The following is a 24,894-nucleotide window of genomic DNA, read 5'->3' as shown; positions in this document are numbered from 1 at the left end:
TGGCTTCTGGAGAAGTGATGATGTTTCTGGATCCTTGTGCTTGGTTACCCCAAGTATGTTCGGGTTGTGAAATTCACTAAAATACACACTTAGAATTTATGCACTTTTTGTGTGTGTATAACTCATTAAAAGTTAGGGAAAAAAAATTGTCCTTTTCCAATGGAGAGGCTGGAATTCTTGGTACTCTGCCTAAAGTCATTCAGCTCTGGTTTCACCACGAATCCATACCCAACAAATTTCACTCCCACGAGGGAGAGGTTTGAGAAGAGGCGTATACGCGGGCGGGTTGGGCGCCACAGCCGGACAGCAGGACATCCCGGTACGCCCCGCCCTGGGCCTAGAGAACGACCTGGCACTTTTACCTCAGACTAGTCGGAACCGCAGCCGTGCGCCGGGGATGGCGGTGACAGTGACGCTGGAGCCGGCGGGCCGCTGCCGCTGGGACGAGACGGTGCGCATCGCCGTGCGCGGCCTGGCCCCGGGGCAGCCGGTCACGCTGCGCGCGTCCCTGCGCGACGAGAAGGACGCGCTCTTCCGAGCCCACGCGCGCTACTGCGCCGACGCCAACGGCCAGCTGGACCTCGAGCGCGCGCCCGCCCTGGGCGGCAGCTTCGCGGGGCTCGAGCCCATGGGGCTCCTCTGGGCTCTGGAGCCCGAGAAGCCTTTTTGGCGGTTTCTGAAGCGGGACGTGCAGACGCCCTTCGCCGTGGAGCTGGAGGTGCTCGATGGCCACGACCCTGACGCCCAGCGGCTCCTGGGCCGCGCGGTGCACGAGCGCGACTTCCTGGCGCCCGGGGTGCGGCGCGAGCCCGTGCGCGCGGGCCGGGTGCGCGCCACGCTCTTCCTGCCGCCGGGTAAGGCTGGGGTGCTGGGACCTCGACAGCATGTTCCCTGGGCTGCCTTGGTTTCTTTTTTTTTTTTTTTTTTCCTTTTTTTTTTATTAGTTTCTGCTTTATAACAAAGTGAATCAGTCATACATATACATCTGTTCCCACATCCTCTCCCTCATGCATCTCCCTCCCTCCCACCCTCCCCATCCCTCCCCTCCAGGCAGTCACAAAGCACCGAGCTGATCTCCCTGTGCTCTGCGGCTGCTTCCCACTATCTATCTACCCTACGTTTGGTAGTGTATATATGTCCATGCCTCTCTTTCGCTTTGTCACAGCTTACCCTTCCCCCTCCCCATATCCTCAAGTCCATTCTCAAGTAGGTCTGTGTCTTTATTCCCGTTTTACCCCTAGGTTCTTCATGACATTTTTTTTTCTTAAATTCCATATATATGTGTTAGCATACGGTATTTGTCTTTCTCTTTCTGACTTACTTCACTCTGTATGACAGACTCTAGGTCTATCCACCTCATTACAAATAGCTCAGTTTCGTTTCTTTTTATGGCTGAGTAATATTCCATTGTATATATGTGCCACACTTCTTTATCCATAGGCATTTCTCCAAAGAAGATATACAGACTGCCAACAAACACATGAAAGAATGCTCAACATCATTAATCATTAGAGAAATGCAAATCAAAACTACAATGAGATATCATCTCACACCCGTCAGAATGGCCATCATCAAGAAATCTAGAAACAATAAATGCTGGAGAGGGTGTGGAGAAAAGGGAACACTCTTGCACTGCTGGTGGGAATGTGAATTGGTACAGCCACTATGGAGAACAGTATGGAGGTTCCTTAAAAAACTAAAAATAGAACTACCATATGATCCAGCAATCCCACTACTAGGCATATACCCTGAGAAAACCATAATTCAAAAAGAGACATGTACCAAAATGTTCATTGCAGCTCTATTCACAATAGCCCGGAGCTGGAAACAACCTAAGTGTCCATCATCGGATGAATGGATAAAGAAGATGTGCCTTGGTTTCTGATACCGCCTCCCAGGGAGTTTGGCTTGGGAGCACGGTCAGAGAGCGGATGTTGACTAAATCAGAGACCTGACAGCCACATTGGAGGCTTTTGATATGTTCCGCACTGTGCTACGCGTTTTGCTTGCATTAATTCATTTAATCTCTATACTATCCCAGTGAGGTGGACACTGTTATTATGCAGATAAAAAAAAAGACTGGATGGGATCGGTAGGTTCACTTTGCTATTAATAACTACGTTACAGATCTCTACAGGCATCAGCTGATCGCTTTTACACTAAATGATGACGGTCAAGGAATCTATTGCCATGTCTCCCTTCTGTAGTGTCCTGGGTACACTGGGCCCCTTAGCCACTTTTTCATGTTCCTCTCTACCACAGATCACTTTTCAGACTTCACTGCCTTCCTCACCTGAAGCCTTGCCTGGTATTTCTTTTTCTTTCCTCTAAGTAGACATCTGAACCAAAAATAACGAATGCCAAGGGTTGGTGCAACACAATATAAAGCTTTGTTTTGATTCTTAACTCTGTGTCCAGTCCTGTAACAGAACACTGCAATTCAACACTGTCTAAAAGGTGAAATTCCTCCTTCAGTGATGCAGTCATTAGACTTTGTTACCCTCCCTCACAACTAAAGATTCTTAGAACCTTGGAGATAACTTGGAACTTGTATCCCTTGTCCTTAATGACTCAGGAAGCCGTTTTCTTTGATTCACGGGAACCCACTAAATACTTTAGAAAGCTCTCTAAAAGGAAAGCAATTTCTTTAAATTATATAATACCTTCTCTTTATAATATTACCTTCTCTAGGACCAGGACCTTTCCCAGGGATCATTGACATCTTTGGTGTTGGAGGAGCCCTGTTGGAATATCGGGCCAGCCTTCTGGCTGGCCATGGCTTTGCCACATTGGCTCTAGCTTATTGTGACTTTGAAGATCTTCCCAGGAAATTCGACACCATACACCTGGACTACTTTGAAGAAGCCCTGTGCTACATGCTTCAACACACCCAGGTTCTCCTAATGTCCTTTATCATTCTCTCTAGAACTACCTCCAGAGAGGGTGTCACTTTGCACTCACCTGTGCCAGGTGCATTGATGCTGCTCTATTCTTCTTTCACAGAGATTTCTTCTACCCCCCTTTCTCTGTCAGATGGATTAATATTGCAGAATTCACTGGAAAATTCATGTGATATTTTATTTTAGGGAATTATGTAGTAATATTAAAATTTCTTTTGCAAGTGGAGTTTCTAAATTTTTAGCTTTGCATGCTTTTTAATCTTTTTCTGATAGCAGAGTATGTTCTCAGATTTTGATCAAAACTTGTCCACCCATTTCATAAGCTTAGAACCACTCAGTTGGACTCTGAAGTTTTACTTTGTTTCTATAAAGTTAATCATTTGTCAGTATATATTTAGATGGGGTCTGACGAAAGATTCGCTTCTTGGAACAGAATTTGGTTCCACACAGATGCCCAGGAACATTGATGCTTTAATTCAACATGAATGAAGCTCTGAAATTGACAGGCTCCAATGACTCAGCATTCTCTAGTGGATGACTCTCTGGAAGTTTGCAGCCAATTCCAAAATTTGCCAGTGAGTTTAAGATTTGTTTGCTGTGTGTCCAGCAAGATCTCTACATGGGAAGAAACTCAGTCAGCTGAGGTTGAGTCTCTTGTGGCCAATTCACAAATTAAAGCTAGCAGCATCTCTAGTTGCATTTAGAAAAACATTTTTCTGTTGGGTAGGTTCTTGACTTTTGACTCTTGTCCCTTCTTTTCTTACAGGTAAAGGGCCCTGGCATTGGACTTCTGGGCATTTCTTTAGGGGCTGATATTTGTCTCTCCATGGCCTCATTTTTGAAGAACATCTCAGCCACAGTTTCCATCAATGGATCTGGCTTCAATGGAAACAAAGCCATATACTACAAGGAGAATAGCATTCCACCACTGGGCCATGACCTAAGGAGAATGAAGGTAGCTTTTTCAGGCCTCCTGGACATTGTGGATATAAGGAATGATATTGTAGGGGGATGTGAGAACCCCTGCATGATTCCAATAGAGAAGGCCCAGGGGCCCATCCTCTTCATTGTTGGTCAGGATGACCATAACTGGAGGAGTAAGTTATATGCCCAGATAGCCTCTGAACGGTTACAGGCCCATGGAAAGGAAAAACCCCAGATCATCTCTTACCCTGGGACTGGACATTACATTGAGCCTCCTTACTTTCCCATGTGCCCAGCTTCCCTACACAAATCATTGGACAAACCTGTGATCTGGGGTGGGGAGCCCAGGGCTCATTCTAAGGCCCAGGTAGATGCTTGGAAGCAAATTCTAACCTTCTTCACCAAACACCTTGGAGCTTGCCCCAAATTGTAATGCCCCAAATTGTAATTCGTCTGTTATTGACAGGAGAGATTCAAGGTCAGATTTTAGTGTTTAATAATCTTATGTGAATCACTTGTCCCCTGGATAACATTAAATTCATGTCATTGGTATTAATGCTATATTTTAGGTAACCTTTTTGAGATTAATTTTGTCATTAATTTTTCTAATGTAACACATGCCTATTGTAGAAGATTCAACTAGAAGTATACAATAGTAAATAGTAAAAAGTATCAACACTATTAAAATTTGTGTTTTCATCTAGATTTTTTAACTTAACACTTTGAGGCACAGATGAAATTTAAAGCTGAACAAATACTGGGCTACTTTTTCCATCACTGGGAGAGAATGGCCATTCAGTGTTTGCTACTGGTTCAACTACTGGTAGCAGGGTAGAATTTTCATTGGCTAAAATATACAGAGAGGTGTTGATAGAAGGAAAGCCAGACTGACCCTTTTCTCATCGAGATTAGAGAAGAATCCTCTGAGAGGAGTTACGGTAAGAAGGGGAGCATCTGGCTCTGGATGGTTAAGTCAAAACTCTGTTCCAAAGGTGACTGACTATGAGCTATTTTCCTTTTTGCTTCCTGGCTCTAAGAACAGACTTTGGAAAATCATACTGTGACATTCTTAGAGGTATCATCATCCCTTTCTCTGACATCAAGTCTACAAAGTATTGTGTAAGTGTATTTGAAGAGATAATGGCTGAGAATTTTCTAAAGCTGACAAAGACATCAGCCACATATTCCAACAGCACTATGTCTTAGTCAGCTCAGGCTTCTATAACAAAATACCATAGATGGGGTGGCTTAAACAACAGACATTTATTTCTCACAGTTCTGGAGGCTGGGAAGTCCAAGATCAACGTTCTGGCAGATTCAGTTCCTGGTGGCACCTCTTCCTGGCTTATAGACGGCTGTCTTCTTCCTGTGTCCTTACCTGGCAGGGAGAGAGAGGGAGCTCCAGTTTCTCTTCCTCATTTCATAAGGACACTAATCCCATCATGGGGGCTTCACTCTCATGACCTCATTTAAACCTAACAACCTCCCAAAGGTTCTACCTTCAAATACCATCACATTGGGGTTTCGGATTTCAACATATGAGTTTTGAGGGGACACATTCAGTTCATAACAACCATAAACCTCAAGCAAGTTAACCATATTTAACACATCACAGAAAAATTGTTTGTGGCAGTTTTATAACATAGAATTCATTAACATAAATTCTTTGACATTTCTGCCACCAAGAGGTGGGAGATCTATGTCCCCTCCCCTCAAATCTGGATGGGTTTCTGACTGCCTCAGTTAGTAGAGTACAGCAGAATTGATGCTTTATGATTTCAGAAGGTAGGTCGTAAAGGCCATGAAGGTGATCCCACCTTGTTTGCTGGGAACACCTACTCTTGGAGCCCTGAGCCACCCTAAGAAGTTTTACAACGTTGAGGCTGTGATGCTGTGAGGAAGCCCCAAATACATGGAGAGGCCAACTGTAAGCTCTTCCTGTAATAGTCCCAAATGAGCTCAACCTTTGAGTCATCTCAGCCCAATTACAGGGATGTGACTGAAAAAACCTCAAGATGATTCAAGCCCCCAGCCATTTGAATCTTCCCACTGTGCCACCAGGGAAGCCCCAAAATATTGTTTTATGTGACTGTGTTTTGGGGGGCATTTCAGTTATCTATTGCTTTGTAACAAACCACCCCAAAACACAGTGGCTTAAAACATTAACCATTCTCGGACTTCCCTGGTGGCACAGTGGTTAAGAATCCGCCTGCCAATGCAGGGGACACGGATTCAAGCCCTGGTCCGGGAAGATCCCACATGCCGCAGAGCAACTAAGCCCATGCGCCACAACTACTAAGCCTGTGCGCCACAACTACTGAAACCCGTGCCTAGAGCCCGTGCTCCACAACAAGAGAAGCCACCACATTGAGAAGCCTGCGCACCAAAACAAAGAGTAGCCCCCGCTCTCTGCAACTAGAGAAAAGCCCATGCACAGCAAAGAAGACCCAATGCAGCCCAAAATAAATAAATAAATTTATTTTTAAAAAAAACATTAACCATTAATTTTTCTCACTCACATGGCAGGCAAGTTGGTATTGGCTGTCAGCTAAGATCTCAGGGCTATGGTTCACAGGGTCTCAGTTCTCTCCTTGTGGGCCTTTACAATGGCTAATTGGGCTGGGTTCCAAGAGTGAGCATCCCAACGTAGCAAAGCTGAATTGTATGGCATGTTTTTGACCTAGTCTTGGAAGCTACACAGCATCACGCTTGCTGTACACTAATGGTCAAGGCAATCACAAAGACCCACCAAGTTCAAGGAAAACATAGAGTCCACCTCTCAAAAGGAGAGTGGAAAGATTCTAAAAGAGCAGGTGGAATGGGAAACATTGTAACCACCTTTGGAAAATCTGCCTTCTAGCCACAAAGGTTCACATTCCTCCCACCTGTAAAATATGGCCATCCCTCCTTTAAAGCCCGCCCCCGCCCAAAGTCTCATTCCATTATAGCATCATGCTCAGGCTCAAGGTCTAAGATTGTATCATTTATATCAGGTCCAGGTACAGATGAAGTTCCTCAGGTATAATTCCTTCGGTATAGCTTCTTGAGTATCTTTCTTCTCAATCTGAAGATCTGTGAACTAAAGAGACAAGTTAGCTGTCCACACACACAGACATCCAGAATACGACGGTAGGCAGGTATAAGGTAATTCTTACAGATATTCCTGTTCAATAATGGGGACTATGGGAGGCACACGACACTCACTGGCCCCTAGCCATTCTGAAATCCAGCTGAGAACATGTTGCCAATTCTTCCATTGGTGCTCAGTTTACTCTCTGTGAGTTGTTATCTGTAGCTCTTGGTTCCACCCTCTGAGTTGAAACCTATATTTCCCATAAGAAACTTAAATTAGCAAAAAAGCCTCCTGGATCTGCTTCCTGGATGAAAAAGATGAGGCATCCAAAGATCTCTTTTTGTTTTGCACTGTCTCTGTCTCTTTTAGTTCAAACTCATTGTGCTTCCACCAGAACCATTCTCTTAAGAATTATGTAGGTTTTCTAAAAAATATCAGTGGGGTTCACTTCCTTAGACAATACACCACTACAAATCTGTTTGAGATAGGAACTTTTCTATCTGGGGCTCCTTGGAAGAATGCTGCAGGCAAACATCCTTAAGACTCCCATAAATTCTGTTATATAATAGACAGGATCTGTTAGGTACACCTTAAAATCTTTAGAGGACCTTTGTCATTCTGAAATGTTCTATGAAGCACTACCTTGAATCTTTGAGGTCTTTACAAAGTCTCTCCCACAGACCCACCCTAGGTTTGACTTTGCTCTGAGGTTCTGTCTTAATTACAGAATAATTTACCATCTGGAGAAGCTGGAAAGGAGAAACAGTATTATTGTCAAGCTTGGCAAGTCCTGGTTGCTTCCTATTTAGCAGTTCATTCTTAGCTCACCTCTTCCTCTTGTATCTTTTGTCATAGGCAGCAAGGAGAAGCCAGGTGTCACTGTCGGTACTCTGCGGGGAAATCACTTCAGCTAGATCATTGAATGCATGAGGTATATTTACCCTTTTTCACATCACTGCACGTGTCAGTGTTGCCTCTAGCTTCCAGTAAATTTATTTTACTTTCCTTTAGGTCATCAATAATGGCCTTCATGAGTCCCTTTAGGCTTTCACTAATCGTCTCCCTGGAACCCTTCCAATTTCTACCTGCCTCCTAGTCCTAAAGCCAGTTGTGATTCCTGTGCATATGAATTTCTCCACAGGCTGCTTGAGCTTCCTCACAGCATGATATCTGGGTTTCAAAAGTGAATGGTCCAAGAGAGGAAGGCAGAAATGCATGGCCTTCTTATGACTTAGCTTTGGAAGTCACATATCATTGCTTCAGCTGTACTCTACTGGTTGAGGCAGACACAGAGACATTAGGTGCAAGGAAAATGTGTATAGACTATCTCCTGATAGGGGAATGGCAAGTTTCTAGAAGGGCATGTGAGATGGAAGTTATTTGTCATAATCATCTTTGGAAAAAGCAATCTGTCCACAGAATTGTTTGTTATGTAGCAAAAGGCAATGAAACACTTCAGAAAAGAAAGACAAAGATTAAAAAATCTTACCAGCAACCACAGAAAAAAGTCAGCCTTCAAAGAAGCAGCAGTAAGTCTAACAACTGACTTCTCCACAGCTATGATGGAAATCAGGAACCATTGAAAAATGTTTAAAGTGTCGAAAGAAAACATCTGACAACCTCGAAGCCTATTCTAGCAAAATTGATTCTTAAATATGAAAGTATATATTGTTCATAAAATTGATTGAAAAATAATTAACAGAATCAAAATAGTCATTTTCAGAAAAATAGAAACTGAGAGAATTAATATAGCATACCTGCAATAAAGGAAAAACTAGAGTGTTCTTCAAGCAGAATGAAGATGACTCAAGGTGGAAATATGGAAATGAAGGAAGAAATGGAATATAATGAAAAAGGTTAAATATGCATATAAATATTTACAAATAACATATTGTGGGGTTTAAAATACACATAGAAAAAATGCTTGATTTAATTTCTTTCCTCTTAAATTTGTTGAGATTGTTTTCTGGCCTAGCATGTGACCTATCCTGGAAAATGTTCCATGTGCACTTTGAAAAGAATGTGTACTGTGCTGTTTTGAGGTGTAATATCCTATCTATTAGGTCCAACAGGTCCATTCTCTCTTGGACCCTAAGGCTTGTGAAATCCCAGTTCCACGACCAGGGATTAAACCTGGGCACCCAGCAGTGAAAACGCTGAGTCCTGGACCATCAGGGAATTCCCCCATTGTCTCATTTAAGATCACTGTTGCCTTATTGATTTTCTATCTGGATGATCTGTCCACTGATGTAAGTGGGTTGGTAAAGTCCCCAACTATTATAGTATTATTGAAATTTCTCTCTTTATATCTGTTAATATAGCTTTGTATATATAAGTACCCCTGTATTGGTTGCATATACATTAACGAGTGTAATATCCTCTTCTTGTATTGATTCCTTTATCTTTGCCTTTGTTACAGCCTTTATGTTCAGGTCTAGTTGGTGTGGTATGTGTATCACTACCCCAACTTTCTGGTCATTTCCATTTGCATTTGCATGAAATATCTTTTTCCATCCTCTTACCCTCAGTCTGTGTCTTTAGTTCTGAAGTGAGTCTCTTGTAGACAGCATATAGATGGGTCTTGTTTTTTTTTTAATCCAATCAGCTATGTCTTAGGAGCATTTAGTCAATTTGACATTTAAAGTAACTATTGATAGGTATGTACTTATTGTCATTTTGTTTCTTGTTTTTCAGTTGTTTTTGTATTTCTTCTCTGTTTATTTCTTCTTCTTTTTCTTTCTTTCCTTGTGGTTTGATGATTTTCTTTAGTAGTGTGCTTGTGTTCCTTTCTCTTTAGTTTCCGTGTACCTATTGTAGGTTTTCTCTTAATATATATTTTAAATTTTATTTATTTTATTCTTTTTTTTTTGGCTGTGTTGGGTCTTCATTGCTGTGTGCAGTTTTCTCTAGTTGGGGTAAGCAGGGTTTACTCTTCATTGCAGTGCGCAGTCTTCTCGTTGCAGTGTCTTCTCTTGTTGCAGTTGCTAAGCATGGGCTACAGGCACGCGGGCTTCAGTAGTTGTGGTGTGTGGGCTCAGTAGTTGTGGCTCGCAGGCTCTAGAGTGCAGGCTCAGTAGTTGTGGTGCATGGGCTTAGTTGCTCTGTGGCATGTGGGATCTTCCCAGACCAGGGCTCGAACCCATGTCCCTTTATTGGCAGGCGGATTCCCAACCACTGTGCTACCAGGGAAGCCCCTCTATTGTAGGTTTTTGATTTGTGTTTACCACAGCTTTCATATATGATGAACTATATCTAAATCTACTTGTTTTGAACTGACAGTTATTTAAGTTCAAACACATTCTAAAAGATCTACATTTTTTATTCCCCTCACCCATATTTTGTGTTTTTGATATCATGTTTTACATTTTCATGTTTATCCCTTAACTGTTCATTGTAGTTATAGTTGATTTTACAGTTTATTATCTTTGAATCTTCATACTAGCTTCTTTAAGTTAAGTGGTTAATCTTCAGCTCTTACTTCATATTTTCCTCTCCTAGTGGGATTTTCCCTTTCCTATGGAATCTTACTTCTTTCCACTTAGAGAGGACCCTTTAACATTTCTTTTAGGGTAGGTTTATTATTGATGAACTCTTTTTCTTGTTGCTTTTCTGAAAAGTTATTTCTCTAATTCTAAACAATAATCTTGCTGGGTAGAGTATCCTAGGATGAAGATTTTTCCCTTCTGGCATTTTAAATATTTCATGTCAGTCTCTTCTGGCCTGCAGAAAAAATCGGCTAATGGCCTTATGCAGTTTCCTTTATATATGACTCTTTGGTTTTTTTCTTGCTAACTTTAGAATTCTCTCTTTAAGTTTTTCCATTTTAATTATGATATGTCTTAGTGTGGGTCTGTTTAGGTTCATCCCTCTGTGCTTCCTGTACCTGAATATCTGTTTCCTTCTTCAGGTTTGGGGATTTTTCAGCAATAATTTCATCAAATACATTCTAGATCCCCTTCTCTCTCTCCCTCTCTTCTCCATCTGGAACCCCCATAACGCAAATTTTGGTATGCTTGATGTTATCCCAAAGATCTCTTAAACTATTTTCATTTTTTTAATTGTTTTTTTTTAAGTGATAGAGCTGGGATTTTATTTTATTTTGGCCACACTGCACAGCTTGCAGGATCTCACTTCCCTGACCAGGGGTTGAACCTGGGCCATGGCAGTGAAAGCCCAGAATCCTAACCACTAGGCCACCAGGGAACACCTATTAAATTTGTTTTTCTATTTGCTCTTCTTCTTTGGTGATTTCCATTATTCTGTCTTCCCAATCACTTATGTGTTTTCTGTATCTCTTAATCTGTTATTCATTCCTTCTTGTGTGTTTTTTATTCCAGTTAATGAACTCTTCATTTCTCATTGGGTCTTTTTTATATATTCTAGTTCCTTGTTAAAATTCTCACTGTGTTCATCTATCCTTTTCCCTAATTCAATAGAATTTTTATTTGACTTTGACTCTTTTATCTGGTAAACACAACTTTCCAAAATCTATGGGATTCAGCAAAAGCAGTTCTAGGAGGGAAGTTTATAAGTGATACAGGCCTTCCTGGAGAAACATGAAAAATCTAAAATAAACAACCTAATGTAAAGGAATTAGAAAAAGAAAAAACACAGCTACAGTCAGCAGAAGGAATAAAATGATGAAGATCACAGAGAAAATAAATAAAATAGAGAACAAAAAAAATAGAAAAGATCAATGAAATGAACCAAGAGCTATTTTTTTGAAAAGATAAACAAAATTAATAATCCTTTAGCCAGACTCATCAAGAAGAAAAGAGAGAGGATCCAATAAACAAAATAAGAAATGACAGAGGAGAAATAACAACCAATAACCATAAGACAATACCATAAACGGTTATAAGCCAACAAACAGAACAACCTAGAAGGAATGGACAAATGTCTAGAAATGTCCACTATGCCAAGACTGAATCAGGAAGAAAAAGACAACTTGAAAAGACCAATCACTAGTAGTGAAATTGAATTTGTAATTTTAAAAACTCCCAGCAAACAAAAGTCCAGTACTAGATGGCTTCACAGGGGACTTCTATCAAACATATAAAGAACAGTTTATACCTATCCTTCTCAAACTATTCCAAATAATTGAAGAGGACAAAACACTCCCAAAATCATTCTACAGGGCCACCATTACCCTGATTCCAAAACCAGACAATGACAGTACAAAAAAAGAGAATTACAGGCCAATATCTTAGATGAATATAGATGCAAAAATCCTCAATGAAATGTTACAAATTGAATCCAACAATATATAAAAGGATCATATATCCCAGTAAGTGGGATTTATTTTAGGGATGCCAGGATTGTCAAATATTTGCAAATCATCAGTGTGATATACTACATTAACAATAAGAAGGATAAAAATCATATGATCATCACAATAGATGCAGAAAAATCATTTGACAAAATTCAATATCCATTCATGACAAAAACTCTCATCAGTGTTGGTATAGAAGGAACATTTCAGAAAATAATAAAGACCATTTATGACAAACCCACAGCTATCATCATACACAACAGTGAAAATCTGAAAGCCTTTCTTCTAAATTCAGGAACAAGACAAGGATGCCCACTCTTGCCACTTCTTATTTAACATTATGTTGGAAGTCCTAGCCACAGCATCAAAAAAGAAAGAGAAATAAAAGCATCTAAATTGGAAGGAAAGAAGTAAAACTGTCACCATTTGCAGGTGACATGATACTATATATAGAAAACTCTTAAAACTACTGAAAATTATTAGAATTAATAAATGAATTCAGTAAAGTTGCAGGATACAAGATTAATATACAGAAATATGTTGCTTTTCTATACTCTTAATAATGAACAATCAGAAAGAGAAACAAAAAAACCCTGCTTAAAATTATATTGAAAAGAATAAATTGCCTAGGAATAAACTTAACCAAGAAGGTGAAGGACCTATACACTAAAAACTATGAAACACTGATGAAGAAAATTGAAGATGATACAAAGAAATGGAAAGATATCTTGTGCTCTTGAATTGAAAGAATTAATAGTTAAAATGGCCATACTCCCCAAAGCAATCTACAGGTTTAATGCAATTCCTATCAAAATACCCAAGACATTTTTCACAGAAGTAGAATAATCCTAAAATTTATATGGAAAAGCAAAAGGTCCTGAATTGCCAAAACAATCTTGAGAAAAAAGAACAAACTTGGAGGTATCATGCTCCCTGTCTTCATACTATACTATCAAGGTACAGTCATCAAAACAGCATGGTACTGGCACAAAAACAGATATATAGATCAATGGAACTGAATAGGGAGCCCAGAAATAAACCTACACACCTATGGCCAATTAACCTATGACAAAGGAAGCAAAAATATACAATGACAAAAAGACAGTCTCTTCAATAAGTGGTGCTGGGAAAATTGGACAGCTACATGTAAAACAATGGAATTAGAACATTTCCTCACACAATATTAAAAAAAAACCCTGAAAATAGATTAAAGACTGAAATATAAGACCTGAAACCATAAAACTACTAGAAGAAAACACAGGCAGAACACTCTTTGACATAAATCATAGCAATATTTTTTTGGATCTGTTCCCTAAGGGAAAAGAAATAAGAGCAAAAAGAAGCAAATGGGACCTACCTAAACTTAAAAGGGTTTGCACAGTAAAGAAAACCATCAACAAAACGAAAAGGCAACCTACTGAATGGGAGAATATATTTGCAAATGATATGACCAACAAGGGGGTTATATCCAAAATACATAAACAACTCATACAACGAAATATCAAAAAGAACAAAACCCAATTAAAAAATGGTCAGAAGACCTGAACAGACATTTTTCCAAAGATGATGTATAGATGGCTAACAGGCATATGAAAAGATGCTCAACACTGCTAATCACCAGAGAGGTGCAAATCAAAACCACAATGAGATATCACCTCACACTAGTCAGAATGGCCATCATAAAAAGACTACAAATAGGAAATATTTGTGAGGATGTGGAGGAAAGGGGACCCCTGTACACTGTTGGTGGGAATGTAAATTGGTGCAACCACTATGGAAAGCAGTATGGAGATTCCTCAAAAAATTAAAAATAGTTCTAAATGATCTAGCAATTCTACTCTGGGGTATATATCCAGAAAATATGAAAAAACTATGGTCCAGGATCTATGTTGCATGTCAGTCCAATCTAAAGTCAGATGAGTTGGACTTGCATTTGAAATTGTGACCACTCACAACACCCAGACTGCCTGAGGTTGGGGGGTTTTACACTACTCTCATTTAAAGGTGAAAATTAGATACTATGGCATTAATATTAATGAGATACATTACTAAGAATCTGTGGAGCATGCTGAGAGTTATAACTGGTTTTCTGGTTTTATGGTTTGATTTTCTTTTTCCTCAGAGTAACATCAAAGCCAAGAAAGATAGTTTTACCTGTATGATACAATGTAAATATGTATCTAGACTGATTTTAAATGTGTTTCTTCATGAATGCTTCATTTGGACCCAGAAAGTCTGTGTCACCTGTATAAGTTGGGATTATTTGGGCACTTTATATTTTTCTAAAAACATGTTAGATCCTGTACACTAATCATAAGTTTCTGTTTAAAAAAATTATTTTAAAAAATGAAAATACTAATTTGAAAAGATACATGCACCCCAATGTTCATAGCAGCATTTTTTAAAATAAATTGATTTGTTTTATTTATTTATTTTTGGCTGCATTGGGTTTTCGTTGCTGCGTGTGGGCTTTCTCTAGTTGCGGCGAGCGGGGGCTACTCTTCATTGCGGTGGCTTCCCTTGTTGCGAAGCAGGGCTCTAGGCGTGTGGGCTTCAGTAGTTGTGGCAGAGGAGGTAAGCCCACGTGCCACAACTACTGAGCCTGCGCTCTAGAACCCGCGTGCCACAACTACTGAGCCTGCGCTCCCGCAACTACTGAGCCTGCGCTCTAGAACCCGTGTGCCACAACTACTGACCCCGCGTGCCTAGAGCCTGTGCTCCTCAACAAGAGAAGGCGCCGCAATGAGAAGCCCGCACACCGCGACGAAGAGTAGCCCCTGATCGCCGCAACCAGAGAAATCCCACACGCCGCAACGAAGACCCAACACAGCCAAAAGTTAATTAATTTAAAAAAGAAGAAAACAAAACAAACAAACAAACAAAACACGGACACTGCCAGTGATCAGATTTGTGAGTTGAAGAACAAAACTCTTACTGAGCACCTACTACAGTATCAGTGCAGTGTCAGGCCATATGTTTGCCCATTTAACCATCACAATAAATCCTTTACAGATAAGGAAAGTGGATTCAGAGGCTTAATTATGTAGCTTGCTAAGGATCACCACGCTGTTAAGGAGCAGGATCAGACTGGTACCCAGGAAGTTCTCTCTCCAGAAACATCTCCCTGCTCTGGAAGCCATTGTAGGTATCCTTAGCTCTAGGAAAAAGGCTCAGTAAAGGACTGAAGGTTAAGGGTAGGATTAGGACTATGTTTCCAGTGATCCCCTGAATTACAATCGCCTGGGATGCTTTTTAATACTGATAAATCAAATATTTATAAATCAAATGGAATTTTTTTTTTTTTTTTTTTTTTTGTGGTACGCGGGCCTCTCACTATTGTGGCCTCTCCCGTTGCGGAGCACAGGCTCCGGACGCGCAGGCTCAGCGGCCATAGCTCACGGCCTAGCCGCTCCGCGGCATGTGGGATCTTCCCGGACCGGGGCACGAACCCGTGTCCCCTGCATCGGCAGGCGGACTCTCAACCACTGCGCCACCAGGGAAGCCCTGGAATATTTATAAATGGAATATTTCCTGCCATATCAATAAACAAAGGATGTCACAGTCATCAACGATTGCAACCCTCCAACGTGAGCCGGTGAGCCCTGAGGAAACTCAGGGCTGAAAGGAATATCTGCCATCTAGCAGCCATCAGACTGCAGCCACTTCCTGCAATGAGCCCTGAGGAAACTCAGGATGTGAAAATACAGGGTACTGGCCCCAGACAGCTGAGGTGCATATCAAAGGAATGATTTCAGTGAGCCCAGACTCTTGCATCTTCCCATACATAGAAAAAGCACTAAATTCCTTAACTTGAGATATCTGGTTTTCTTTAATTAACAATAATCTTTTGACTTCCCGACTACCTTCCCTTGGTTGCAAAACTCATATATCCTGGCTCCTGCCCCACCCCCCACCCCCGTCTCCTTGGAGCAGTTTCTCAGAGTTATCTGAAATGCTCTCTCCCGGGCTGCAGTCTTCATTTTGCCCCAAATAAACCCCAAATAAAACTTAACTCACAACTCTTCACGCTGTGCATTTTTTAAAGTCAACAATACTCAAGCTTCTTGGAACTGCCAGGTATCTTTCCCAATCCTTTAGCTGTCAGCAATCTTTGTACTTCTATTTCGACACTCGCCATATTGGACCGCAGGATTAATAATTACCATAAAACTCTTATTTTAGCAGATACTCTTCCAGGCAGGCAGTAGTGGATTGCACAAACTCCAGGAGACCTCACAAAGGTTCAGCAAGTGTACCTTCGGCCGCCCAACGGGAGCAGCGCAAACATTCCAATTGCGACTGCCTCCCAGGGAGGTGGAGAGACGCCAGGCCCTGCCCTTGACTCAGCCGGGCCGCCCCTTCTCCGCTGGGATCCGGATGGCGGCGACGGTGACGCTGGAGCCTGCGGGCCGCTGCCGCTGGGACGAGCCGGTGCGCATCGCCGTGCGCGGCCTGGTCCCGGGGCAGCCGGTCACGCTGCGCGCGTCCCTGCGCGACGAGAAGGACGCGCTCTTCCGAGCCCATGCGCGCTACTGCGCCGACGCCCACGGCCAGCTGGACCTCGAGCGCGCGCCCGCGCTGGGCGGCAGCTTCACGGGCCTCGAGCCCATGGGGCTCCTCTGGGCTCTGGAGCCCGAGAAGCCCTTGCTGCGGCTGGTGAAGCGGGACGTGCAGACGCCCTTCGCCGTGGAGCTGGAGGTGCTCGATGGCCACGACCCGGAGACCGGAGGGCTCCTGGGCCGGGCGGTGCACGAGCGCGACTTCCTGGCGCCGGGGGTGCGACGCGAGCCCGTGCGCGTGGGCCGGGTGCGCGCCACGCTCTTCCTGCCGCCAGGTGAGCAGCCCACTTCCCAGGCTGTTGTGGAAAGCCAGGTAGAGTCCTGAGACCCTGGGCGGCCCCTTGCCTGGCTAGGGAACCCCGTGGTTGTGGAACTTCCCTAAATTCGTCCCCAAGCTCCAAAGTCTATCATGAATTCTGGGTGGAAGTTTCGCCTCTAAATTTCAGGGCACTTCCTGGAGGTACTGCCACTCCCTTAGCTATATGCTATAAGTTCGTTCAGAGTACTCAGAAAGTGTATTTATGCTGCTATGTGCCAGCCATGCAGCTGTGTCTCAGATACTAATATTAGGCAGTGACTTCTGCTGGTGTGCAGGAGTGATTTTGGCCTTCTTTCACATCAAACTTCAAAGGAAACTAAAACCCAGAGATAGAGGCAGTGTCCCATAATACTAAAAAACAAACAAAAAACTCCCTGAAGGTCCCCTTCCTCCATAATAAACAGTCTGTCAGTGTTTCTCAACCTGGGATGATTCTCTCCCACTCCAGGGTCACTTGGTAATATCTGGAGACATTTTTGATTGTCACAACTGGAGAGGGTGCTATTGGCATCTAGTGGGTGGGTGCTAAACATCCACAATCCACGGGACAGCCCCACAACAAAGAAATATCTTACTCAAAATGTCTATAGTGCTAAGGTTGAGAAACCATAGTCTAAGTAAAAAGAACGTGCTTGGTAGGTAAAAGTGGCCTGTAAACAAGACAACTGACCCACCCCTTCCAACCAAATTCCTGACTGAAACCCCTGCTATATAGAAATGCTGGAGTTGCCACTGCTCACAGAATTCCTAAACTGAATTCTGTGATTATTCTCCAAAAGAGGAGGCCCTGCTTTATTCTTACAGCTCTTCAGCAATTCACAGCCTTAACTAGCACTGCCCACTCAACTGTGAACTCCTGGGTCTGGAATTGGGACTTATACATCTCCATATCTCTGTATGCCTAGAGGCTTACACAGGGATATAATAAGAGCTCAATAAATCATACTGACTGATTCAATAAGAATCTCCTAAAGACTTTAATTTTTTAAAAAATCTTTCAAAAAAAAAAACCATCTTTCACTGCCCAGTTGCGATATTTCAATCAAGTCAGTTGTTAACTATTTTAGTATCTACTCTGTGGCCCATTTAAAATTTATTGTTTTCTGACTCAAAGGCTTTTTGTAAATAATGCAGAAAAGTTCAATTATTTAACAAATATGTGTTAAATCAAGGACTATGCTACAAACAGTAGCTAGCAAATTCAGACATGGGCCTCACTGTACCTACCGCCTAATAGAGGATACCGGCAACTATACTTGGATCTGTAAGTGTGGTAAGTGCTATGATAGGGGAGGTACAGGCCCAGGGTGCTGGTGGGAACATATAAAAAGCTATGTAATTCAACCCAGCCTTGCAGGGCATCTGGGAAGTCTTCCAGGAAGGGAGATCTAAACTTAGATTTGAAGACTGATGAGTCAACCAGTTCAGAAGTGGTGGAGAGGGGAGGAGAATAGTGTACACCATTTCCAGGGCCAAAGCGAACATAGCACATTTAGGAATGGCGTTCTTTAAGGCTGGAGCAGGGGGTGTAAAGGAGGTGGGGAGTATATTCTAATAATCCCCTGTATATGTAGAGCGCTTTACAGCTGTCAAAGCATTCTCAGTTTTTTGGGGGTTTCTTTGAGGAAAATTTGGTGGAAAATGTACATTTCATCTTATGTTATTTCTAATTTGGTTTATATTATCGTTGTTTTTTGCAAATATATGAAAAATTATGGAGAAAATAAGGCATTTTGTTCCCCCTCCCTTCTCCCCAAAGTGTATTAAAAAAAAAAAAAGTAAAAAGGGTCCTTTTCCACAAAACTCCCACCCACAACCTTCCTTGCTTTAAAAACTTCTCTTTGCTGACTGCCAAAATCTGAAACCCAAGAATGTCTTTTGAGTGTCTAAAACTCCTTATGATTTGTGGTGCTCTCCAGGCACAGGACCATTCCCTGGAATCCTCGATCTTTTTGGAAGTGGTGGTGGCCTTTGTGAATACAGGGCCAGCCTCCTGGCTGGACATGGTTTTGCTGTGCTTGCTCTGGCTTATTTCAGATATGAAGACCTCCCTGAATATTTGAATAACGTGTGCCTGGAGTACTTTGAAGAAGCTGTGGACTTCATGCTGCAGCATCCAAAGGTGGGTTCCGGTGCTCACCTGAATGCAGAGGAGCGGGGGTAGAGCAGACACAGGGCTGGATCCAAAAGCTCTACCAGGACACCCAGGGCTGGGAATATGCCATGAGACACAAAGGCTCCTTCAAAAGTTGTTAGGATTATTATTTTCATTTCTGCCCATCTCCCTCCAATCCCTTAAGACTCAACTGTTTAGTTCCCTTTAGTTCTTGACCAGAATTCAAAGAGCTACACTAAAAAGTTACTAACCTTAAGTTCTGGTTCTGTGTCTACCACCAAGTGGCATTATAATCCTGAATGAGGCAGTTTCCCTCTCTGGAATTCAGTTTTTCTCATTTGTAAGAGTAAGGTAGGGACTTCCCCGGTAGTCCAGTGGTTAAGACTCCGCGCTTCCGCTGCTGGGGATGGGGGTTTGGTCGCTGGTTGGGGAACTAAGATCCCACAAGCTGTGCAGCACGGCCCCCCCAAAAAACAAAAAGAATAATATAAATGTATAGAGAAAAAAGTTTGACTGTAAAGAGATTTTTGAGACAATTGGTGACATTTGAATAGGGGTTGTGTATTCGATGATATTAAGGAACGATTAATTTTGTTAAGTGTGTTAATGGTATTGTGGTTTTGTAGAGAAAGTTCTTATATGAGACTGGAAAAATTAATTAAAACATTTTGGTATGATTATCAATGGAATACATAGTCTTTGCTACTATCTAGACTTAAAGAAACCCAAACATTCTAATGTTAAGGAGTAAGATGGACTGCAAGGTCTAACTCTGTTAGAATTCAGGGACTGGTCTCAATAGAGCTGCTAAAACCTAGATGATCATGAACTGTGATGACTGGTTTATTGATTGGATATAAGCCCCCAGGAACAAGAAGAGACCAATATATACTATCAGTTCTGCCCTTAGACCTAGGCAAGAGGGGCTTCTGCTCTGGACCTTTTGTTTTAGATGACCACTCTCTGGCCTTCCTTTGGCTGCATCCCTGACCACAGGGTGCGGAGTTTGAGGGACCAAGGAAATGTGTCTACCTGGAACTCATGTGCCCCTCACACCATGCCCTTTGGATCTGGAACCGCAGAATTATCTGCCAACCAGCTCTGATCCTGCTTCCAGGCCCTATGCCTCTTCTCTGGGTCCATTAATGTGAATACACCTAGGCCTTAAGCATATAGGCTGGGGTGTCCAAACGCATGTGTGAGAGGTCCCTTATGGTACATGATGGAGCCAGGCAGGGATGGGAAGAGAAAGAGTGTTGGCCAAGGACCAGGGACTAGGGCCAGGGGCTGACGCTCCCCCCATGCCATGTTCTAGTACAGAACTCCAGGAAGTTCCAAGATATAAAATTTGAACCTGACCTTATAAGTTGTTATGGAGGTATATTTATCAAGGTAGCAGAAAAGAATATACTTTATTTAATTTTCAAATATTTATAACTGTTAAGTATTTAGGTATAGGGTATATGGGCCTCTGTGTGTACTCTTGACCTAGTCGCCATAAATGTTAGTGGAGGGCCTGTGTACCAGGAAATTAATTGATTTGTTTGGGACTTCCATGTCAGTCCAGTGGTTAAGATTCCGTGCTCCCAATGGAGGGGACATGGGTTCAATCCCTGGTCAGGGAACTAAGATCCCGCATGCTGTGCCAGCACAGCCAAAATTTAAAAAAATTGATTTGCTTATTAGAAGATACGTTTGCACTTTGTGGATTGTTGCATAAGAAAGGAAAGCAAATGACATTTGAGAAAGCTTCCTAGACAATGTAAAATCACAGTTTAAGTTCTCCATTTATGAATTCTTGACTTGTTCTCTCTCTCTTTCTTTCTGTCTTTTCATCAGGTGAAAGGCCCTAGTGTTGGGCTTCTTGGCTTCTCCAAAGGAGGTGACCTGTGTCTCTCAATGGCCTCTTTCTTGAAGGGCATCACAGCTACTGTAGTTATTAATGCCTGTGTGGCCAACACAATAGTTCCTCTGCATTACAAGGATATGATTATTCCTAATCTCAGCAGTGACCCAGGAAAATATAAAATCACTGAGTCAGGCGTTTTGAATTTGGTGGATATTTGGAACGACCCATTGGAGAAACCCAACCACCGAAGTCTTATTCCATTGGAAAAGGCCCAGGGACCCTTCCTATTTATCGTTGGCATGGATGATCATAACTGGAAGAGTGAATTCTATGCTCAGATAGCCTCTGAACGGTTACAAGCCCATGGGAAAGACAGACCCCAGATAATCTACTACCCAGGAACTGGCCATTGTATTGATCCACCTTATTTTCCTCTTTGTAGCGCCTCTGTGCATGCAGTTTTGGACCAACCAGTATTCTATGGAGGTGAGCCAAAGGCTTACTCAAGGGCACAGGTAGATGCCTGGCAGCAAATCCAAACTTTCTTCCATAAACACCTCAATGGTAAAAAATCTGTCAAGCCCAGCAAATTGTAACATTGTAATCATAGACCATATACTGTTAATAAAAATCCTAGTCATACAACGTGTATTAGGTTTTCCAGAGAACCTGGGAACCTTTTTGTAACAAAGCAACCATCTCAGCTTCCTTGTCAGGTCCTACTGGATTCTGAGCCTTAGCAACACTACTCTCTTCACTGCTGGGTCCATCCCTTTCTCCCCTGAACTTTTCCCAGTGTATAGGCTTAACTCTGATCTTATCCGTAGGACCAATCTTAACCTTAAGCAGGAAAAATGTAAGAAGTGCCTGCCCAAGTCTCAACTGCTGGCCTAGATTTGGCCTTGTGTTCTGGTTCTGAGGACTGAGCTTTTGTACTGCTAAGAGTCTCATATACTCTTTGGGTCCTAACCGACCATGTCTGAACCTTGGGAACCTGCGCGCTTGAGCTCCTTAAGGACTGGACTCTGCTTCATTCTTGTTTCTGAACCCCACTCTGAAGATTGGGGGCATTGACATACTTAGTATCCTAAGCTTTGCTTTTATTTTATGAATGAGGCCCTAGACTTCAATTTCTTCTTTACTGATAAAGTATCCTTTACAAATTTTGAATTTAAAATTCAAAGGATACTTTACAAAGTAAAATTGAATCCTTTACAAAAATAATTGCTGTAAGCAGAACAGTTTATTGATATATACTGTTGATATACTTCCTCTGTATTTACCATCTGAATTCTCAATCTCGGTACTTGGCTACCTAGAGGAATGCCTTGATGCCAATAGATTTTCAGGACTTAATCTTTGGATGTCAGGTTATACCTGACAAATTAGACTTCCTCCTGGCACCATCAGTTCCTATTACCTTCCTACTGGGAAGGACTGGGATCAGTCTATCTCAACCCATTGCCTTATACTGGGCACTATCTAGAGTCATGAGACCAGAGCAGAGGGTCTTCCCTGAGTGTAGGAATATTTTTCTGAGACACATCACTTAGCTTGCTGGGCACATACTATCTTTCACCAATTTGAGTCTATTCAAGCAAATGCCCATTAGATTTTAATCTAATGAGGAGAAGCATTCCTTAGAGGTAACTTAATTTTGACCAGTTGTTAAAAATACGTGTTGAGTGTATTTATTCACTATGGGTATAATTTTCTGTGATTTGAATCCTTAGAGCCTGTGCTTTAACTCACTCCGAGGTGGTCCTGCTACTCTAGAGATGCCTTTGGGATGGGGTATCATAGGAAGAAGTTATAAGGAAAATGGCTGGCAGGGTGAGAGAAGTGAGGGGCGGAAAGGTAACACCAGAAGCTTAAACATGAGGGTGATGACTAAACATATCTGTGTACTAAAGCACTAGGTGTAGGGATGGCCCTACATCCTAATTTCTTCCTTACTAATAAAGTAGCCTTGGAATGCCTTATACTGACTAAGATATTTGGTCACTTTCCCCTCAGAGTTGATTATACATGGCCCCCTGTCTCTAAGATTTCAAAAAGAATTTCAGGTTGTTACAAAGCTACCTAAAATATGGTAGATGTGAATTAAAAGGGAAAAAGAGAAAAGGTATCCATAAAATGGAGCCAGAAATGAGGCCAACACAATAGTGCTTATTATGAGGCCTATATATTTGCCTTCATTGGGCCACTCATTCAGTCATTTGTTTTCTAGTGGTTTATGCAGAGAAGGAAACCTAATCAGTTACACAAAATTTACAACCTTCATAAAATAAAATCAAAGCTTAGAAATCAGTTTCTCCCAAAGGCTGTCTTACTAAGAAACATTAAATGATGTAAAGGGTAGTACCCTCAAGGTTGCCTCTACAGTAGATATAAATCCCAGGCTCCATCGCTTACTGTGTGACCTTGGGTAAGTTATTAACTTCTCTAAGCCTCGATTTCCTCATCTCTAAAGTGGGGATAATTATAGTGATAATAATAGAAACTACTTCATTGGGCCGTTGTGATTAAATGAGGTCATCCAAGTAAAGCACATAACATATTTAAACTCTCAAATATTAGCTCTTATTATTTCAGATGAGGAAATTGAGACCCACGAGGTTTAAGAAATATATCTGGTTGATGAGAGAACTGGGCCAGTCCAACTCCAAAGTCCTTCATTGACCATTTGGCTCTACAGCCTTCCAACCTGCGGCGATAAGCTCAAATAGTGCAGAGCTGACTGGTGAGGATTACTTAGCTGGAAAGTCAAGGGTAAGTTAGGGTCCCATAATGGAGGCTCCATAAGCCAAATTGGAGAGTTCAGATTTATGTATTTATTTTGGAAACCACCATTTTATTGAGCTCTCCTCACCCGTAGAGACCTATTCCAGCAGAGTCTTTTTGCCACAGGCATCACAGACACAGGGGTGTGACCAGCGCTCCCCCCACTGCCCACTATTTGACCCACCCATGAGAGGGAGATGGAGAGTTCAGACTTAAAATAATAAGAAATAAGGAACCATTTTTTAACATATTGATTTTTGTTTTTCAATGACAGTAATTTTTCCTTGATGCTTAATGGCTCAAGGAATTTGAAGCCTAAAGGAAACTTAGTTGTAGACACTTAAAAACAACAACAGCAACAAAAAACAAATCAGGGGCTTCCCTGGTGGCGCAGTGGTTGAGAGTCCGCCTGCCAATGCAGGGGACACGGGCTCGAGCCCTGGTCTGGGAAGATCCCACACGCCGCGGAGCAACTAGGTCCATGCCCCACAACTACTGAGCCTGCGTGTCTGGAGCTTGTGCTCCGCAACAAGAGAGGCTGCAACAGTGAGAGGCCCGCGCACCGTGATGAAGAGTGGCCCCCACCTGCCACAACTAGAGGAAGCCCACGCACAGAAACGAAGACCCAACACAGCCAAAAATAAATAAATAAATTTAAAAAAATTGGATCATATATTTAAAAAAAAATCAGAAAATATAACCGAAATTCTGCCCATTGTTCTGCTTTTGTTTGTACGCCTAATGCCCTTGAATGTACTTCCATCAGGATGAGAAAGGCCAATGAACCATTTTGAAAGCAAATATTGATACATGGTTTTGTCAACCACTGATCCTTTAAGAAATATTTGTATAAACCTGTTACAAATTTCAGCAAACTGAAAACCACAAACACTTCTTAATTCTTTCAGAGTATCATGGTTAAGCTATTGTGTACATTCATTTTAAATGGTCTTTGCACACTGGGAAGAAGATAAAAGCTTGTGGAAAGCATTCTGTTTTTTCAGGTGGTACATGCAGAGGATGCACAACATCCAATATTCATGGCCACTATAATGATGGATGTGGGCAGCAGAAGTCAAAATTATTTGAGTTATGGAT

At 42.0% G+C, this 24,894-nt stretch overlaps 2 protein-coding genes and 1 long non-coding RNA gene across 5 annotated transcripts; 2 read left to right on the top strand and 1 right to left on the bottom strand.

Moving 5' to 3' along the window:
* The first annotated feature begins 253 nt into the window (after positions 1-253).
* LOC132487938 (peroxisomal succinyl-coenzyme A thioesterase-like) lies at positions 254-4,467 on the top strand. The gene is made up of 3 exons (XM_060095882.1): positions 254-854; positions 2,692-2,894; positions 3,667-4,467. The coding sequence occupies exons 1-3, from the start codon at positions 398-400 to the stop codon at positions 4,255-4,257; spliced, it is 1,251 nt and encodes a 416-aa protein (XP_059951865.1). The 5' UTR covers positions 254-397; the 3' UTR covers positions 4,258-4,467.
* A 607-nt stretch (positions 4,468-5,074) lies between these two features.
* LOC132487939 (uncharacterized) lies at positions 5,075-16,912 on the bottom strand. Its single transcript, XR_009531706.1, has 5 exons — positions 16,187-16,912; positions 7,726-7,787; positions 6,980-7,147; positions 6,344-6,903; positions 5,075-5,202 (listed from the first exon to the last, which is right to left on the bottom strand). It is a non-coding gene; the product is annotated as an uncharacterized LOC132487939 (long non-coding RNA).
* Positions 16,519-24,894, top strand: LOC132487936 (acyl-coenzyme A thioesterase 6-like). 3 transcript variants are annotated; one of them, XM_060095878.1, is made up of 3 exons: positions 16,519-17,003; positions 18,967-19,169; positions 21,003-24,894. In XM_060095878.1, the coding sequence occupies exons 1-3, from the start codon at positions 16,547-16,549 to the stop codon at positions 21,606-21,608; spliced, it is 1,266 nt and encodes a 421-aa protein (XP_059951861.1). In that variant the 5' UTR covers positions 16,519-16,546; the 3' UTR covers positions 21,609-24,894. The 3 variants fall into 3 exon arrangements, with proteins under 3 accessions (XP_059951861.1, XP_059951863.1, XP_059951860.1); XM_060095880.1 differs by having other exon boundaries at positions 16,523-17,003; positions 19,085-19,169; XM_060095877.1 differs by having other exon boundaries at positions 16,776-17,041; positions 19,085-19,169.

The sequence above is a fragment of the Mesoplodon densirostris genome, chromosome 4, assembly GCF_025265405.1.
Source record: "Mesoplodon densirostris isolate mMesDen1 chromosome 4, mMesDen1 primary haplotype, whole genome shotgun sequence".
In the NCBI taxonomy this organism is placed as follows: Eukaryota; Metazoa; Chordata; class Mammalia; order Artiodactyla; family Ziphiidae; genus Mesoplodon; species Mesoplodon densirostris.
The sequence above is the reverse complement of the archived record's forward strand: the minus strand, read 5'-3'. Positions and strand labels throughout refer to the sequence as shown.

What these genes read in the sequence shown, in the direction of transcription:
- LOC132487938 (XM_060095882.1), top strand. Translation starts at nt 398, where the DNA reads ATGGCGGTGACAGTGACGCTGGAGCCGGCGGGCCGCTGCCGCTGGGAC. An exon ending in CACGCTCTTCCTGCCGCCGG is followed by an intron (nt 855 to 2,691) that starts GTAAGGCTGGGG and finishes TACCTTCTCTAG; the next exon opens with GACCAGGACCTTTCCCAGGG. An exon ending in ACATGCTTCAACACACCCAG is followed by an intron (nt 2,895 to 3,666) that starts GTTCTCCTAATG and finishes CTTTTCTTACAG; the next exon opens with GTAAAGGGCCCTGGCATTGG.
- LOC132487936 (XM_060095878.1), top strand. Translation starts at nt 16,547, where the DNA reads ATGGCGGCGACGGTGACGCTGGAGCCTGCGGGCCGCTGCCGCTGGGAC. An exon ending in CACGCTCTTCCTGCCGCCAG is followed by an intron (nt 17,004 to 18,966) that starts GTGAGCAGCCCA and finishes GGTGCTCTCCAG; the next exon opens with GCACAGGACCATTCCCTGGA. An exon ending in TCATGCTGCAGCATCCAAAG is followed by an intron (nt 19,170 to 21,002) that starts GTGGGTTCCGGT and finishes TCTTTTCATCAG; the next exon opens with GTGAAAGGCCCTAGTGTTGG.